The sequence below is a fragment of the Embiotoca jacksoni genome, unplaced genomic scaffold, assembly GCF_022577435.1.
Source record: "Embiotoca jacksoni isolate LCO1_2020_lvr unplaced genomic scaffold, fEmbJac1.0.p SCAF_49, whole genome shotgun sequence".
Lineage (NCBI taxonomy): Eukaryota > Metazoa > Chordata > Actinopteri > Embiotocidae > Embiotoca > Embiotoca jacksoni.
The window spans coordinates 609333-627446 of NW_027185402.1; the positions used below are offsets into that span (position 1 = coordinate 609333).

The window sequence follows — 18114 nt, forward strand, 5'->3', positions numbered from 1 at the left end:
TTGTATTTGAATAAATTGAATGATGCACTGCATGAGCGGATGTACAAGTTCACAACCTCATGACCAAGGCAAATAAGGCCTCCTGCAGATCCAGTTAGGAACACATGCACTTCTATACGTAAACAAAATGGACCGTTAACCAAGCATCAGAAATAACGTCCAAAGGCACCAAGTTGTCAGAAACATGGCTGCAACTGTCTTTTCCCAGAGTGGTGTGGTCGAAATTGGCTGAGGAAACCTGCCTTATTGCTTCTGACGCATTTCAGTTTTAGACTGTTTAATGTGTGCCAGTACAGGGGAAGCCTGACTTTTTCTACAAGCCTGCTATTCTGGGTCACTGGTCCATACACTCAAAGGAACAGCATCTAAACACAGGTCTTATCCTAATGTCACCAATCTGTGGATTAGTGTCAATGTCTGTCTGATATCACTGGAAACAAACCATGTTTGATCAGCATAACCCTGAAAAAGGAACCGCTGCACAGCATTACTAGAACTGAATAACTTGTTCCTTTTACCTGAGGATTTGTTTGTTGTTGTGGAAGATTCAAATCTGCTCTTATTCTCACTTTGAGTCCAGCAGATAGCTTTTCATTTCAAATAAAGATTAGTATTGGCACAGACATCTTTCTCAGTTTCATGGCTCAGGAACATTGTTGCTCAGTGGGTGATCAGTTAATCACATCACTGACACCGATAAAATACTCATACTAACTAACTTGCTTTCCCCCCCCAAACATACGACCTCTGAGCAAAGAAAGGAGCCCGACATACTGGGCTTCTTCCTTCAACTTGAATGTTACAATAAAAAAAAATTGGAGCACAAACTCATTAGGCTCTTGCCTATGGATGGACACACCATGGTCAAATCTCCGTCTTCACCCATGATCTTTTACAGAGCCCACCCAGGAGGCGCCGCCTGCTGATGGACAGACGCTGGATGCACAGCTGCCTCACAAAAACTGCTGTGTAAAAAGAAAAGAAAGAAACATTCCTCCTGTTCGGGGCACATTTTTACAATGTGCTTGCCAATACTTGGTCAGAGATCGCTGGATTTGATCCTCTAAGTAAACATGGACTTGATTTGGGCCTGTTTTATGTTTTAATTGCATGTTTGGATAAGCCCGGCTGTCCACAGTGCATGAGGTACCATTTCCCACTCTGTGCAGGAGATTTTAATCAAATACTGAAACTGAAAGAGATGTCAAAAAGTAGACGATTGTGTCGTCGCCGTCTCTGTTCACGCCTTGTTTAGCAGCTGTTTGTTTCTTGGCTGACATGATTGGTCACCCTGGTTTTTAACAGTTTGTTACATTTCCAGAAAACTCGTGATTGTCTCCAGAATTACAAATAACCGCCGTGGACCATAGTTTGTCTTTTTTTTTTCTTTCTACTTATGTTGTAATAGTTTCAACAATCCTTTTTTTTTCTCTCTTCATAGGGTCCTCCTGGTCCAAAGGGTGAAAAGGTGAGTAATTCTATAACCTGATATTTTTATTGTCATGCTATTAATCTGATATTTTGTAAAATTGCTTAAAGAAATAGCTGTAATGTTTGAGGAGTACTGACACTTTCTTGTTGAGTGTTAAAAGATGAATTCTCCTCCAGTTTCTGTAGGCCGAGCTCGAGTCAGCAGCTGGTTAGCTTAACTTAGTGCAAAATCTGAAGTGAAGGGAAGTAGTTAGACTGATTCTGAAGGTAACTAAATTTGCCTCCTGAGGCTAGCTGTGTCAACTCTAAATGTTAAGGGCACTGGCTGCTAGTGGGAGCTCCAAATTTATCACATTTATAGGAAAGTAAATAGTGAATGGGCTTCACTTATATCGTGTCTTTTTGCCTGAGCAGTTTACAAAAGCACTTTCACAACTTGTGCCTCTCATTCATTCATTCCCACATACACAATAATGGCGACGGAGCAGCCATGCAAGGTGCTCGCTCGGCTGCCATTGGGAGCTCCCTGGGTTTTATTGTCTTGCTCAAGGACAGTTCAGCATATAGACAGAAGGAGCTGGGGGACTGAACCGCCAACCTTAGGTTTAGCAACCTGCTCTACCACTTGCGCCATAACAGCCCCTGACAGGGATATCATCTAACTCAATTTCATCAAATGTCATCAAATTTAATGAAATTTCACTCTTTATTATCCAGCCCATTACATGTTGTTGCAAGTCAAGTCAATAAAAATCTTTGTTTTTGTTCTGCCCACAGTTAATCTGTCCATAAAGAGTGTTACTTTCCATCTACTCCTTTGATTTGCATTCAAGTCATCCTGACTTTAAGTCTTGGAGTCTGAATATTTAAATTGTTCCACCTTCACAAATCCACAGCACAGAAAGTTGAAGACCAAAAGCCAGAGCCCTGACTTGAAATCCTTAAATGCCTTGCTGAGCATCCCTCCATAAAACAGCTGTAGAGCATGCAAAATAACCATACTGTCTCTTTATAAGTTTGCAGGACGACGGGACAAAATGCCTACCTGAGCAATTACACCCAAGTTGATAAAGAACATAAGTTCACCTTTTATGGATACAGGTTGCTGTTGGTGCAAACTTCTGAAGTGCTAAAGACAAAGATTAACACTTTCACCATCTATGAATCAATTACATATTCATTCATATTTAATTCAAAATAAACAACAACTTGGGTATTAAACGAATACATTTCAAGGGTTATTGTGCTGTAAAGTACAAGAAATAAAATGAATCATGAATCAAAATTGTGTTTTTGTTCTAACACGGTGCCCGTTAAAACAGAATATAGGGCCCATAAGCACGAGTTAGAGGTGCGTTATGATAATCGTGAATGACTGTGATTAGATGCATGTTCATGCCTCTCATGTGAACCACTTCATCCTCAGTTTAATGAAATGAAAAATAACTGTGCATTCTTCCCACCCAAGTTGAATAAAGCGTCTATCAGTGTGGCCATTCACAACTGTTTTCCCATTAAATCTGCTGCTGGCACAATGGCCCAGTGAAAAATTAGAAAAATTCCCAGAGCTGTTTTATTTGAAATTGCCCAGGCATTATATTAAAGTTTGTTTGAGCAAAATTCCCATCCATGTGTGATAAGTTGTTCGTCTCATTTTACTGCTGTGGCCAAACTGTAAGTCGCTCTAATGTGATAAAGCCGCAGTCTTCACCGTGTGCAGGTCGACTCAAGACCAAATGTTTTCTCCTCAAGGATTGAGCTCCGTCCACAGACCCCCCCCTCCCCTCCCCAACACACACACACACACACACACACACACACACACACACACACACACAAAGATCTCTGGGACATAAAATCTGGCCTGGCAATGCAGTTTGCCAACACTGAGCCCCCCCCTCACCAAACCCACCAAACCTCACACCACTCCCCCCCCTCTCTCTTTCATCCCCATTCCATGTCAGTCCATGTTTTCATAAGTGATTTTACTTTCAGCCACAGTGAATAGTTGAGGGCTCTTGTGTTATTTGTCTCTATCAGTGTGTTCTCGATGCGCTTCGGTGATTTCGGTGTGAGTCTCAGCTTATTATTAGCACTGTACTTGTGTATGTGCATGCTCAAGTGTTTGACCCTCACATTTGAAGACCAATTCTTTTTCTTGTCTTCCGCAGGGGGATCAAGGCGACCAGGGACCTCGGGTATGCGGTTTACTGTTTTCTTGTGATTAGCAGATGAATGTGACTGTGTGTGTCTCCCCAGCAGAATTGTGGGCTAAAAAGGTTTGAGATGCATGAAATTCCTGGGATAGTGTTCTTCCAATCTGGCCAAATACAACAAGCATTTCAGCACTGCTTATTTCTACATCAAGAATGGGCAGGCAAACGCGCAAGATACTCTGGAAGGCACGGGGGTGGTGGTATCTTTTTCCAAGATGCAAAAACCTATTTCTTTCCTCCTCCAAATGAATATGAATACAAGCATTTGCACAAAAGCAGAAGAGCTCTGATCAATCTCGGGTATAAATCAAAAGCCAACTCGCTCTGTCTCTATAATTACTCGTGATTCACTTCAGTCATCAACGTGACATGGCGTGTTTAAAACTTGAATCATTTCCAGCTCCATAGTTTGACATTTCTATAAAAGTGCAGCTTCTAAATGATGATGAGGTGAGTGCTTTTCCGTACTTGACAGCCTCTGAAATTAATTACTCTCAGCGTAGCAGTTAGCTCAGCTCTCATTTTTCTCAAATAATGGTTAAAAAATGAGCCGCCTCTGAAAACCAGACTGCAAAGGTTTGTTTAGAGTAGGTTGCATTAACTGGGGGTCACATGCGTGCATGCATACGCACACTTTCACTTCCTCTGAATCTGCTGCCGTTTGTCAGGGGAAGATTGTATGGAGTCACTTTGAAGGCCTGTAATTGATTTCTATGAGGCTAGAGAGTGCGTAGAGGTGGGCACACAAGGACCAGACAGCACAACAGCCCAGTTTGTCTTGTCACTTGACGACCAGCCATCTCCAGAGCTGATCTGATCCCAATTCAGAGCTGGCGCCCACCCAGACGTTAACAGTTCACCGATTAACTTTGTCAGCTCTCCTCCAGGCTAGTCGAACATGTCAAAGCACCAAGTTTCTTATGATCTGATGGTCTATACAAATGACCTTTTCTGTGAAATTTGATTAGCGGTCCCAAAGTGATCCAGCTAATGTTACAGACAGGCACTCCTTACATTACAGACAAATTCACAGAGATTGTGGCTCTCTGAGTGGATTCCCACTATCATAGGATCTACCAACACATTTTCAACTCTGATATCCTTAGTAAATTTTTAATGATATAAAGGTTTTGTATAATCATGACAGTGTAAGAAATGCACGACTGAAACAAGCAGAAAGGAAAAACCTTCCCTGGAATAAACTTTCCCAATTTGGGTAGAATTTCTTGGTTTTGCTCACAATTTGTACCCTTTTAACCTCGGAAATGGAGTCATCCGTCTCCATCAGTTCAATGATTTATACTTTGGAATAAGCAGTATGGCTGATAGACTTTTAACAGGGACTAGTCAGGTCCTATTTGTCTTGCAGAGTAAATAAACAGATTGTCCACTTCAAGATAGCATTTCACTACCTAATTACAGCAAAATTGTCCCCTAACAGGTACAAATTAACACAGTGTCACAGTCACATATGAAATATATTGGGCATGAAAGCACAACAGGTCACCACCAAATTGTATTACCTTCCCAGAACAGCATATTGACTTTGCATATTGGATTGGTAGGAAAATGTAGTAGAACAGTATTAGAAAGATTTCCTTAATAAATGAAGGCATAACAGGACAAGTGCGGCCTGACCTTGAGTCTGTCTGTCTGGCTGGAAATGAAGCTCATTTCATGCCCAGTATTGACTGTGTGCAGGGAGTTGATTAAACCCATATGGAGGGAGATATAAACAACAGAGCATGTCAACAGTATGTCGTTTAAGCACCACAGTCTACCACATTACATCCAATCTAAACAGATTTAAACTTAGAGTAATGTAAAGGATAGACTTTTTGTGTGGGTTATATATCAAGAGGTCATTGTAGATCCTCAGGCTGTGGCCGAAGAATCGCCACATGGCCGGCAGAATTTCCTCACAAGCGCCCACTTCCTCTGGCTGGTCCCCACATGTCAGGGTCAACCATTTGTCTGACCTAAAGGTCACAGATCACATGCAAACATCAAAGGTTACCAAAATAATAAACAATAAATTGGCCAGTTTTGACAAACAAATGCGGGGCCACCACTGGAGCTCCACTTGTGGGTTATAATTAACAGGAGTTACTGGCTCCATGTATCACAAAGAAAGGTGTGTGTGTGTGGTCCTTTTGAGGGATGGCACGATCTACAGCTGTCAAGCAAAGGTTGGAGAGTTCCTGGGTTAGCTGGAGGAAAGATTCCTGAGATTTCCCCCACAAAAAAAGTGCCCTTGTTTGTCCAGTGTTTCACTTCTCGCATCTTGGGATTTGACTAATTTGCAGTGTTCTTCCAAAATAAAGAGGCCATGATTATATAATTTCCAGGATATGACTTCCCAGTCATGAACAAAGAATTATTTTGCAGTCTGTTATTTGTATATGAAATCAAAAGCCTTAAAATGAATTTCACTTGAGATAAATTTGATGTATCAGATTGATGCCAAATCTGAGGCCTCAAATGAATGTATTGCTCCACACTTAAATGTATTAAAGCCATCTGTGTGCAGAGCTGGTAATCCACTCCGCATATAGATATTCAGAAAATGTCACAGTCTGTAGTTGCTCGGGATGATTTGAGTGTTTGGTGTGGTCGAGGAGACGCTGGATCTGGCCAGTGTCCTAAAACGGCTGATGTTAATTGTCCTCGTATCTGGCTTTTTGTTGACTACGGATGCAGTCATCTCGCTGCAGGCGAATACATAGCCATAGAGCTCCTCACCAAATAACCAACATCCGTTTTGGAGGAGAAAAGCAAAACAGAGCAATCTGTAAATGGTTAGGATTCTCTGTCAACCGCCATGTCATTATCATTCTCGCACATAGACATCAGCATGGAGGCAAAGCAGAGAGAGCACGAACCCGCACCTTGTCAAACTTTCCTCCTTTTTCTCTCCTCCAGAGAAAGAACAAACTACTGGTTTTCGGTCAGATAATCATTTTAAACACCCATTGGTCAGTCAGGTTGTCAACATGTTGTCGACCTGACTGAAGCTTCTCTTCAGTGTCTCCGCCCGCATGTCTCAAAATGACAGTACAACGCTACAACCCAGAAAGCAGTCACGTGCCAGCTTGCACATGCCCTCCACTATATTTCATGCCTGGACTCTTTGTATTGTGCCTTCCCCCCCAGATCATAATCTAGTTCTTGTTTTCCTTCTTTGTCCTCAAGATGTTTGAGGTTGTAAATAACTCGAGAAATATACTTGTGTGTCGATCCAGTCGCACACAGGACGGCTATTGTCTGCAGTGTAAGAGTATCCATTGCTCTGTTCTGCTGCGGGCCTGAATTAAATCAGCCTGCCTTGAAAGCCATATTCTTAATGAGCCATGCTTTTTGAATTATCTTTGGAAAACCAGAGGGATGCCACCAAAGCCATGTTTGCATAGGCCAGATTTTATCTTAAGCTGAAGATGAAGATTGATCTCTTACACAGCATGTTTACGTTGGTGTGCCAGCCGTGAAGGAACACTTTCCTCAGTCCTCATTCAGGTTGGTTATTTGTGGTGGAGCAAAGCTTGCAGCATAAAGATAAACAAGAGAAAATACAATCATATTCTGCAGCAAGAAGGGTTCAGTCTTCTTGTGTTGTTATATACAATATTAAAGCAAAAAATATTTATATTCACAAGCCATGCCCCCTTTAGTTACCATTTCCAGACCTCTCAAGTTGTTTTTTTTTTTTGTTCTGCGCACAATGTAGTTTACAATGATCCGACCTGAAGATTTACAATTTCAAACTTTAGAGTATTTTTGAAGCAATAGGGTCCAGATTTTATACAATGGTAGATGAAGGCAGAATTTACAGTTTTAGCTAACTGCTGACATATGGTATGGTATGGTGAACTGGTTACCAATACTGACTCCTGACAGGCTATTGTTTGTCTGATGTCTTTTAAAAGGAGAAACTTCTTAGACTGGTTTAAAATAAGCAATTGATGGCTTCCTACAAAGTATCAAGCAAAAATACTGAGTGGCATGTCCCAGGTAAACACTTCCTCAGCAGAAGATAGCTTTTGCAGATGACTTGTAAATACAGTCATTCACTGCCCAGTTTAGAGCTTTTTTTGAATAACATGTTAAATGTATGATCAGATTTTGTTCAAACATAATCGTGCGTTGCTCTTCGTGCTTTTGTAAACGTATGTGTTTTCACTTTGAGTGTTATAAAAGCAAAGACTTGATGAGGAGAAATAAACATATTTGGCAAATACTATTATAGCTAACGCCAGCTGGGGTCTCTTAAATTCCAATAAAGGGCAAGATAGCAGCTTTTATTACCCTAATCTTTGATAGCATCCAGGATCAGCTTTCCAACAGTGGGGAAATATGACACTGGGGCATGTGCTAGTCAGCTGTTTTTTTAACCTGTAACCCCACAAACTAGTATAGTTAACTAAGTACAAGCTTGGGAAGAAATTCAGTTATCTGTGGGTGTAGTAAACCAGTTAACCGGACATGCTAACAATTCTGAATTAGGTTAGAGCAGAAGAACACACTGTTTAATTCATGCCTCCCGCTTTTTGCAAGTATCACACTAACTAAAGCCAATGAACACACGTTTGGCTTGTTGAGAAAACAAAAGCTCAACAAGCGTGCCCTGCTGAGTTAGCTTTGCTGTGATTGGAGGATCGCAGGTCAGGGAACAGTCAGTCAATATTTTACTGGACAGTTTTATGGCATTGTGACTGTAAAAGACGTGTCACAATCAAAGACCTTGTTTATAGGCATGCAAGAAAGTGCAATGAAAAAAAATGTCCAGCTCTGGACAATAACCTCAAAATCATGAAACTTCATGGGGTGAATTTATTTGAGAGTAGCATTCCATGTTTCACTGACGAAATGTCGATGTTTCTGGATTCAGATTAAAGTTACGATGCAGCTGTAAACCATCGTTTCCTTTTAACTAGCAGAAGGCCCCACGCTTTCTTCTTTTATTCAGTTTTCATGATTAAATCACATCTGTCATGAAGTTTGTTGACGAGGGAATTGGAAACCATTTGATTGAATTTCCATCGAACATGTTCCCGAAAGTCGATGAACAATACTGCCACTCAATTTACCAGCAGGTTATAGCTGCATTGTATGATAATCATCTCAACAAATGTTCCGTCTGTATAACTGGAAGAAAACAAGACGAAATGGGTACTTGGGTACAACATTGGAGTTGACACAGGACGGTCCCAGTGCCATTGTACACGCAGTTTTATTGAGGAAAGTAAACTTGGACTTGTTGAAAATGAAATTGTTGGTCTTGTTTCGGTCGGAATTTAAATGTCTGGTCCTCAAACCTCTTTGTTTGACATTGAAATTTGATGCTGAAAGGCTACATGTGTATGAGATAAAAAAAACAAAAAACAAACAAAACAAAACAAAAAACTCTGTCATACACATCAAAGTATCCCATATATTGTACTCCAACATTTATATGAATAGTCAGAAGTAGGATGCTTATCTTTTCCTCCTTTGACTGTTTTTGTTCACCTGGTGTTTGAATGTCATGCGTATGTTGTGCCATGTTCTGCTGTTTGTCCCTTTAGGGATTGCCTGGTCTCCCTACGCTGGCTGCTTTGCACAGCAATCAGATCCTGACTGTCAAGGTTTGTCGGTGGTGGTGCAGCCGAGCTGCTCAGTCCGACCCCTCTGCAGCACACCCTGGAAGTAAATGAATCACTGTCAGCTCGCTTTTCTCAAAGCCCGATGATAGAGTGTCCACAGGAAAAACCCCATCTAATTAATCACAGCCAGTCAATCGTTATCCTTCTTCTCCCCACGGCTGCTACCAGTCTTTCACTCAAGAGATTTCTGTTCCATTCACCATGCCAGCTCTCCCACTGAAAGCAAAGGTGGCCTTTTACAACCTAGTAATATGTAGCTGACTGGAACAAGAATCAGCATCCTGAAACCGAGACATGGTCTGGCTCGTGTCCACTGATGCTAAAATGAATGGAAGAAACTCTGAGGAATACTCAGTGATAAACCAAAGTGGCAAAATGTTTTTTTAAATCTCATGCCCATGGTTCACCACAAATCCTTCAATCCACCAATGTGGCCTTCAGGATTGTCTCAGCGATGGATGAAGCCACTTAATACCAATGGACACTAGCAGAATAATACATGCATTGAAAGACGGAAGGTTGACTACACTGGTATCAGTGTGTGCAGTTCCCAGGGTCGGACATAGCAGCAGGCAAGATGATGATGATGACAGCGCTTTCACAGAGGAGGAGTAATTCCCATTTTTCCAGGGGACTGTGAACCCGTTGTGGCGCACTCGCACCCCAGAGGTGGTAATTATGGGCCCTAGCTCCAAATAATAAGCCCAGACTTCCGAAGCTGAACACCCCGATACTGGAAAAGTGTGGATTTCTCCGCCCGTCTGTAAAGGTGCTGGACCGGGATTCATGAACATAAGCCTTTCTAACAAAATCTGTTTCTTTTTGCATTTGCCTTCCTCCTCCTCCTTCTTCTTCTGGGACCTCATCCTTCTTCAACCTTCTCTCACCTCTGACCTACGACTTCTTGACCTCACACACCTGCTCAGATGGTCTTCCCTAAGATCAATCATGGCTTTCTTTCCGCTGACCAGCAGCTCATAAAGCGACGGCTCATTAAGGTAGTGGGTGTGTCCTCACTCGTCTCTCTGTCCACCATGCCAAGTCTCACCGAATCACTTCTCTCTGGCCACTTGCATGCAAGACTCCAGACAGTTCTGTCATAAGCACTCTTATACTCCTTCTGTTATTGTTAAGGGGAAACATGGAAATTTCTTTAAAGAAAAACTGTCTTATTAAGGTAAAATGAATTACTGTCCTGGCACCACTCAAAGGACTTTCCTGCAAGTTAGATTGCTGAATATTTTCTTAGAATTTCCTGTAATTCAGTGTAGTAATGGACCACACATTTTCAGTATTTCTTCCCTGATTATTGTAGCTCCACCAAAAAAATTTGACTTTTTTCAGTCAGTACTGAATGCACAGTCTTTGTTAGACTCATTAAGTTAATTTAGGATTGCATGCACTTTAAGGGATTAATGTTTCAGCTTTAAATCATGACATTAAATCTCCTCTTCATTGTTATATGCTAACTCAAAAATGCAGTCTCCTCCATGTTATGAATGGAGGCAGCCCATAGCCACCCACACGATGATTCCACTACTTTCTCTTCATCATCATTTAACTGTAGTGGCTCCGGTCTCAGTCGCTCCAGCAATGTCACACCATAATGACCCTGAAATTTTATTTTGCCACCTAGGGAGATCAAGGTCAAGCAGGACCTCCGGGGCCACCGGGGCCACCGGGCCCTCCTGGACCAAGGGGGCCTCCAGGGGACACTGGCAAGGATGGACCCAGAGGTGTGCCTGGTCTACCAGTGAGTACTCATTTTTACAGGAACTTTTAGGAAGTTTGATAAAGCTCTTTTGTAGTTTATGTTATTTAAATGTTTGGATGAGCAAAGATCTGTGGATGTGTCCGTAAAAAATATTGTATTGTTTCCTAAAAGCGTAAAACAAGCTCAGTTGTTTGTACTTTTGTATTTTGACTTGTTGTTAGACAGTTTATTTCAATCAAAGTCTTTCTAGTGAAGACTATACAAGCTACGCTCCAGTTCATTGCCTTAATGTCTTTATCTAAACATGAATGCGCTCCCAAGAGAGTGTTTAACTGTATTGACTTATGTTTACTTGGTTGTTTTTCATTACAATGTAACATTTTCCATATCTTTAAGCCTGTCACTGGCATCCCACTAATTTATGTGAACTCTGCCTGTGAGCGAAAGAAGAAACAGAAAAGGCTTGCCAGTTATGTTTATCCATAAATCCTTCCGAGGGCTCCAGCTGATCTTTATTGTCTTGGCTGAGTTCACAGTGGGAGTACAAAAATATTAAGTGTTGTTTATCTGGTTCTCTCCAAGTTTTTGATGATTATTGTTTTCAGTTCTGCCAGTTGCAGTTGCAAACCTTGTTGCATTTTTCCAAGAAATTACACTTTTCTTGGTTGGCCATTATATTTGTCTCAAAGTTTATTTCTCCTGTCATGACTCAAAAATCATCTTGTAAATATCACAAAGAGGTAAAATTAAAATTTTGTTCACACTTTGGGAGAGGAAGCTGGACATATGTATTATTGCTACACTGAGAGAAACATCTAAGTGGCAGACCTGAAACAAAAGCAGAGACGAGAACAAGCACGATAAAAGTCAAGTCTGAGCACCTCTTGGCAACCTGACCGCTATACCAACTGATTCTCATCCCAGGTTGTCAAATACTGACGTTTTGTCAAAGACCACTGGCATCACATAGATAAACTCACTAATTTATGGGTATGTTCTGGAAAAATCAGTATGTTATGTGTGTAAGTAATATTACATGTGTCTTGTAAGTCATTTTGTGTGCATCAGTTGCGTTACAGATGCTTACTGAAGTCGACGCTTACTTTTGCTTTCTCACGGACTTGAGCATCAGTCTTTTGGATAAAAGTCGTGTGTTTGATCCATCCAACCAGCCATGACCTCTTACCCACAAGGACTTTGTCATTCTCTCCACCCCAGCACCTGACTTCCTTCATTGATTCTGTTGGATGCCAAATACGCATCTCTGAGATGCCTGCAGCTTTTTACAAACCAGCGATATTTGATACCCTGGGAATGAGAACAGGCTGTCTATGCTCCATATGGTGGCTTCTGAATGCTAAAATGGGGCAATTTAAACACAATATGAGAAATTCTGTATTTTAAGCAGAACATTTAGCTGGATTTACTATGAATACTGTTTTTGGTCAAATTAAATCTCCTTGCGCACTATTTTCAGAAGAGCCAGTTGCTCTCCCATTAAACACTTGTTTCATATTTGTTATAGGGTGATCCAGGGACGCTTGGAGAAACAGGACCCATGGTGAGCACAGACTTTACCTTTTAAATCACATTTTTTTAATCATAATCTGTGTTTGGCCTTGTTTACCAATTAGCAATGTGTTTATTTTTTATATTTTCAATACTGATAAAATCAAAACTGCGAAATACTTAAAATTATGTCACGAGTTTAAAAAAAAAAAAGCAAACAAAGCAGAATATGTGTAATTTTTTGGATTCCTAGTCAACGTTTGCCCTAATGGCAACTTTTGACTGTGTCTGTAAATGTAATTTATAAGATATTCAGGAGATGTTTTATAGATATGGTGAATGTTAATGACACATTTTATGATAACCTGCAAAAGTATTTGTTTTCTCTCACGAACCTTTCATACAGCCTGGACATTCTGTTCCAGTTAACAGTAACTGGATACCATTTGTGGCATTTAAAAAGCATTTGATTAAAGGTTCCTCGTAAAAGCAACATGAATAGGTCTAATCAAATTCCAGAGAAAGCAAGGATGGAAAACGTGACACAAAAACACTCGGTGATGTCAGATTTCGCAAGTGCAGGGGAGTGAAGTGAAGTAAATCTGACAGATGAGGTACTATCAAGCGCTTTCATCTCTGGTTCCATCTCCTCAGACGTTCTCCATGGTGTGGAAAAATGTGGTGGACGAGGATGAAAATGGACAGAGAAAATAATTGAGGCTTAAGTGAAAAAGACACATTAAATAATTTAAAGCTGAAGTTGCTAATCATTTTTAGATCTTAACAGGATGTCCTCTGAAGTTGACTCCCTCTTCCTGCTTTCTGTTGCCAAAACTAGTGTTGGCTTTAATTATAGTTTATCCCACAGCAGCAAAGTTTTGTTTTAAATCGATTAACTATGTCATGAAATGTAAAATTTGCAATGGATGGTCCCAGGTGTGCTCCCATAAGTCTCTATGGTGCTTACACAGCCACTAATGACAGCAGCTGGAGTGTTTCTCCAAAAGGTGAACGTTCAAAATGAGATCAGAGTCCTCATGCAGAGCTTTGAATGACAAATAAGCACTGCTCACTGTAATTTCTTGAAATTAGGCGCACTATTTCATGAGAATATACACAGCATGACACTAATGTACTTTTAACAAGGAATAATGGCATCATCTGGAAATCAACACCCCCTGTAAAGCAGCGTGAAACGAGCATGTCCCAGTGGTTGTAAAAAGCTGTGACATGGACATTTTAAAGCTTCTGATTTCAGCCAACAGGAGATTGTTATGCAACTCCTTAGAGAAAATAAGAAAAGAAAAGATAACAGATTAGACAGAAAGGTTTCTGCATCTGATCATTTGGGCTATTAGGCCTCTGGAGATAAAATATGAAGATGTGTTTGGCTATCCGGAAACACACCACCAATCCACACCCTTGATTAGCCTCTGGAAGTCAATATGAATTAGATGTGCATAAGCAACAAGACCAATAGTCTGCACTTTGTGCAGAGCTGAAAGGATATTCTGTGATTGGCACTTGTGATCTCGAGGTTGGGAATCTGAGGTCGCTACTTAACCAACTTTTGCTTCTTTTACAGTGCTCTAGGAGCTAGCGCCCACTTGACACAGCTCAGCGTTTTTGATGTAGTCGCTATTGTTAAAGAGGCAAAAGTAGATTCCAGAGTTTTCCAGCAGCCTTCCAGGACATATGGTGCTGGTTAGAAGGATTAAGTTCTTGTGGAGCAACAAGGAGGCGGGGGGGAGGTGGAAAGAAGAAGAAAAGGAAATATTTTCAGGACTCGGTTCAAAATCATCAGTGCCATAAGGTCTCTCTGGGGTAAATTAAGAGGGTGTTCAGCTCTCTAAAGGTGGCTTGCAGCTTTTCTCAGTGTTCATTTGGAACTTGATTTGACCGAAAAAAGACTAAATATGTTTTGTTCATATATGAAAAAAAAACAACCCTCCTCCATCTGCTTTTCAGTGTTATTTCCAATTATGCTGCAAACGTTCACGGATCCCCTTTTTTTTTACATCCTCTTCATTCCAAAGCTACCCACAATGCACCAGTGACTCACCTTGGACATTTATTTTTTTCTAAAATGCACAACAGGCATGAATGTAGGGATCTCATTTTCTTCATATGGCTGTAAAATGGGGACATACCTATAATATTTTGGTGTCCTTGACTAAATTTTCCTTTAATGTGAAGCCAAACATGAGGAGCAAAGATGCGAGTGAACAGCTCAGGACACGCTCCGTGGAGTCAAACAATGTTGTGGAAAGTGGCGAGAGAACCATTTTTGTGGAAAAAAATCTGTTTGTTCTCAAAGAATTTTTTTTTTTTTTTTATAGCCTTGGGTCTCATTATGACACAGAATTAGCCAGAATACCTACAGACAGGAACATAGTCAGGATTTTAGTAATGGTGAGGTCTTTAGGTCATGTTTACCTGAACAGGGACTGCACATGGAATGTAGCTGGCAGCTAAATCTTGCAAAGCCTTTCCTTTCTTCTCTTACAGCTGTATAAAATGTAAAAATGTACATGTAAGTCCAGATTTAGCTCAAAACTGCAAGAAGAACATCTTTATTTGAAGAAGTTGTGTCAAAATTCCTGATGTCTCTGTATTTTGGTTTACTTGTTTGTTCCAAGGCTCCTCCGTGCTGCCATGTTTGTAATTCTGGTGGCAAATAGTAAATTATTATAACACTACACTTTTAATTTTTTGTAGTTTTCTGCCTAAAACTGTGGATTTGAATATAATTAGTCTCCATACTGTATATGAGAACCAGGTAAAAAAAAAAAAAAAATCATCATATAATGTAAGCCAAACAAAGTTGAAGCTGACAAACCTAAACTGTGACGGTTAACATCCCGGGTTCATCCAAATATACAGAGAACTGGCCTTTGCATCCCCAGTGGTACTGGAGTGGAGGCCATGCCTGTACAGTAGGTTAGCATAATGTTGTTCTAACATTGTGCACTCAAGCGCCATAGGAATGAACGTGAACACCAACATTTTTTTTTAGAACGGCCTTTTGCATGAAGCCACTTCTTTGTTAAGGTTTTAGGTTTGTGACCCACCTATGTGCCTTATTCTTGTTAGCTGCTGTTTTGTTTATAGCAGCAGAAGCAGTAAAGCCAGTGAGATTGAAAGGTCTTAGAACATTAAAAGTCAAACACACAGTTTAAATAAAGCACACATGTCCACAGTCTCTACAGTGATGGTGGTGAGCACACTGTTATGCTAACCCACAGCTACATCGCCCAAACTTTGAACACCGAGACTCAGGCTGTCAAAACAAGAAATTTCCTTCAAAGTTGAAAGTACCCTAATTTAATGTAAACAGTATATTATTGCAAAACTTATCTCACAAGTGAAACGGAAGCTCAAAGCTCCAATATGTAGCTCTTCAGTTTTTTGATCAGCCCAAATATTTTCCCTGTGAATGCTGAGCAAGAACTGCTCACGCTGGAAGTCCTTCAGCCGCTGAGGGTTCAAGCACTGCCGGCTGAGTGTGGGAATTGACCCGGCAGTTGCCTCATTGTTTGTCATTTTCAAGTCATGAATGAAAATACCAAACATTCAGCGCATTGTCTTTGTGCTCGGATGCTTAACTTCAATGGGCGTCCTGTTTGGTATTTCACATACGTGGAATCTCTCCCCTTATGAATGTTAAATGAAGCAGCTGAGGAGCGATTATCTGAGCATGTACTGTCGCGATGAATACTTTTTAGTTGAAATGATTATCCTTTTTTAAGAAAGATCTTTGGATTATTCTTTATTAAAATTTTCTGGTGACGTCAAGGCCCAAAGTTGAGAACAAAAGAGCAGGACTTCCTCAAGAGCCCTTGACTTTCTGAAAAATCTCCTTTTCAGCCAGTAGCTCATGAGTGCTCTCAGATGTAGCCAAGCTAATTAGTGCTGGGGCGAGTGGCACATGCTCTCACATACCTAGTGGGTCATAAAGATGTTTACCAAACCCTACTGAGGATAGCTAACAAAGGCTTTTAAAGGCAAGCAGGAGGAAAACCTTTTTTTTTTGGTTGGCTGGGATAATGAAAGCTGTTCATTGAGGTTTTTGTTATAAGTGCAGATGGAATGCACCATAAATGAGCTGCAACTGTGTGGGCCATTTTTGTAAATGTGAGAACTTGTTGCTACGGGGATTTTTAACGGGCTAATTTTGGGGAAATGGAAATCGAGAATGGTAAAGTTGTGAGCTTCAGTTACTTGGTGATCGCCGTGTTGCCTCAACAAAAACTAAACAAGATATGGAACGATCCAACAAACAGCTTGTTCCCAGAAAATGTATTATTATTATTAAGTCATGAGTTGGCCACCTCCAAATTACTCTTCTTCTTTACACAAATGTGCAATGACAGTCCAACATTTCAACCTGAATATGTTCTCATCGGCTCCATTTTTATGCAGGCCCACAAACCTTTTACACTCATCAGGGGACCATATTTCTAGTTTTGCCAGTTATACTGCATCAACATGAATCAAGCTAGAAAAGTTGCTGTTGCAGAGGGCTTGTGGGGCATAAGGTCTGCCTGGCTCTGACCCAACTTCAAGCGATGAGCCAAATGGCACCATTTAGTGCCGACCCTGAGCCGAAAGTGAGAATAAAGCTGGCCAACATGATGTGTCATAACAACCCAGCGTAAAGGTGTTGATGAACTGCTGTGGTACTGCAATAGAGTTTTGTTTCAGCAGCATGGAAGGAGCTAACGCTGAGCCTGGTTTCTCATTTTATTGACAAAGCAGTCCTGCTGTTTGAGACAGCTTGTGGGTGGAGGATCCAGCATGGCCTCCAGTTTTTAGTGGTAAACAGCAGGTTGAAAATGGAAGCTGTCCTCCCAGACACATTCATCACTGATTTAAATCTCCATTAGAGATGTGGCGCCTTTTTTTTTGCCTTAGTTAACATATTGGTTTTATAAGGCTTTCCAAATATCAGCCCATTTAAGTAATGAACCTCTCTGTGTTGGACTGTAGCACAGCCAAATAAGACAAGTTTTTTTACAGGCGCTAAAATGAATAAAGAAAGAGATCAGCATAAAAGATAAAGCCATAAAAGTTTTTGTTATTCATGGTCTCATTAGAGATTCATGTTTATGGTGCAGTTCAATGAAAAGAAGGCACAGATAGAGTGGGATTCAGTGCTGGAGAGTAAAACAAGGGATTGATTGTGATTCGGTTCTGCCTGAAGGGTGTGTGCTCACTGCATGAAATCCTACCACAAGCCTTGCCAGGCTCTGTGTTGGCCGTGGAACTCATTATTTCATATGACATGGACTCTTTCTGTTCTCTTTCTCTTCCACTCAATCTCTGTCTCTCGTCTCATTCACAGGGACCTGAGGGGCCACAAGGGTCGAAGGTAAGAAAATAAATTCTGTTTTTACTGACATGTTTTACTTTTCTCAAGTGAAATGAGATTCACTGACTTGGTTTCCAAATGAATGACAGAAATACATTTCACACATGAAAAGGTGATTCCTTGGTCCCTCCTTGTCATAATCCTCAATTGTTGTTTTTTTAAAACTCTGACTCAAACCAAAAGGTGGTGTCTTCAGCATCAGAATATATTTTTAACATTTTGTAGTAACTCTTT

General features: G+C 40.7%; 1 protein-coding gene across 1 annotated transcript in view; it reads left to right on the top strand.

Annotated features, from left to right (window-relative positions):
• Positions 1-18114, top strand: part of LOC138210923 (collagen alpha-1(XXV) chain) — a 148740-nt gene that overhangs the window by 95018 nt on the left and 35608 nt on the right. Inside the window, exons 5-10 of the mRNA XM_069170359.1 lie at positions 1442-1468; positions 3603-3629; positions 10213-10284; positions 10923-11039; positions 12526-12561; positions 17854-17880. Of these exons, the coding sequence (XP_069026460.1) occupies positions 1442-1468; positions 3603-3629; positions 10213-10284; positions 10923-11039; positions 12526-12561; positions 17854-17880 (306 nt within the window). The remainder of the gene's footprint in view (positions 1-1441; positions 1469-3602; positions 3630-10212; positions 10285-10922; positions 11040-12525; positions 12562-17853; positions 17881-18114) is intronic.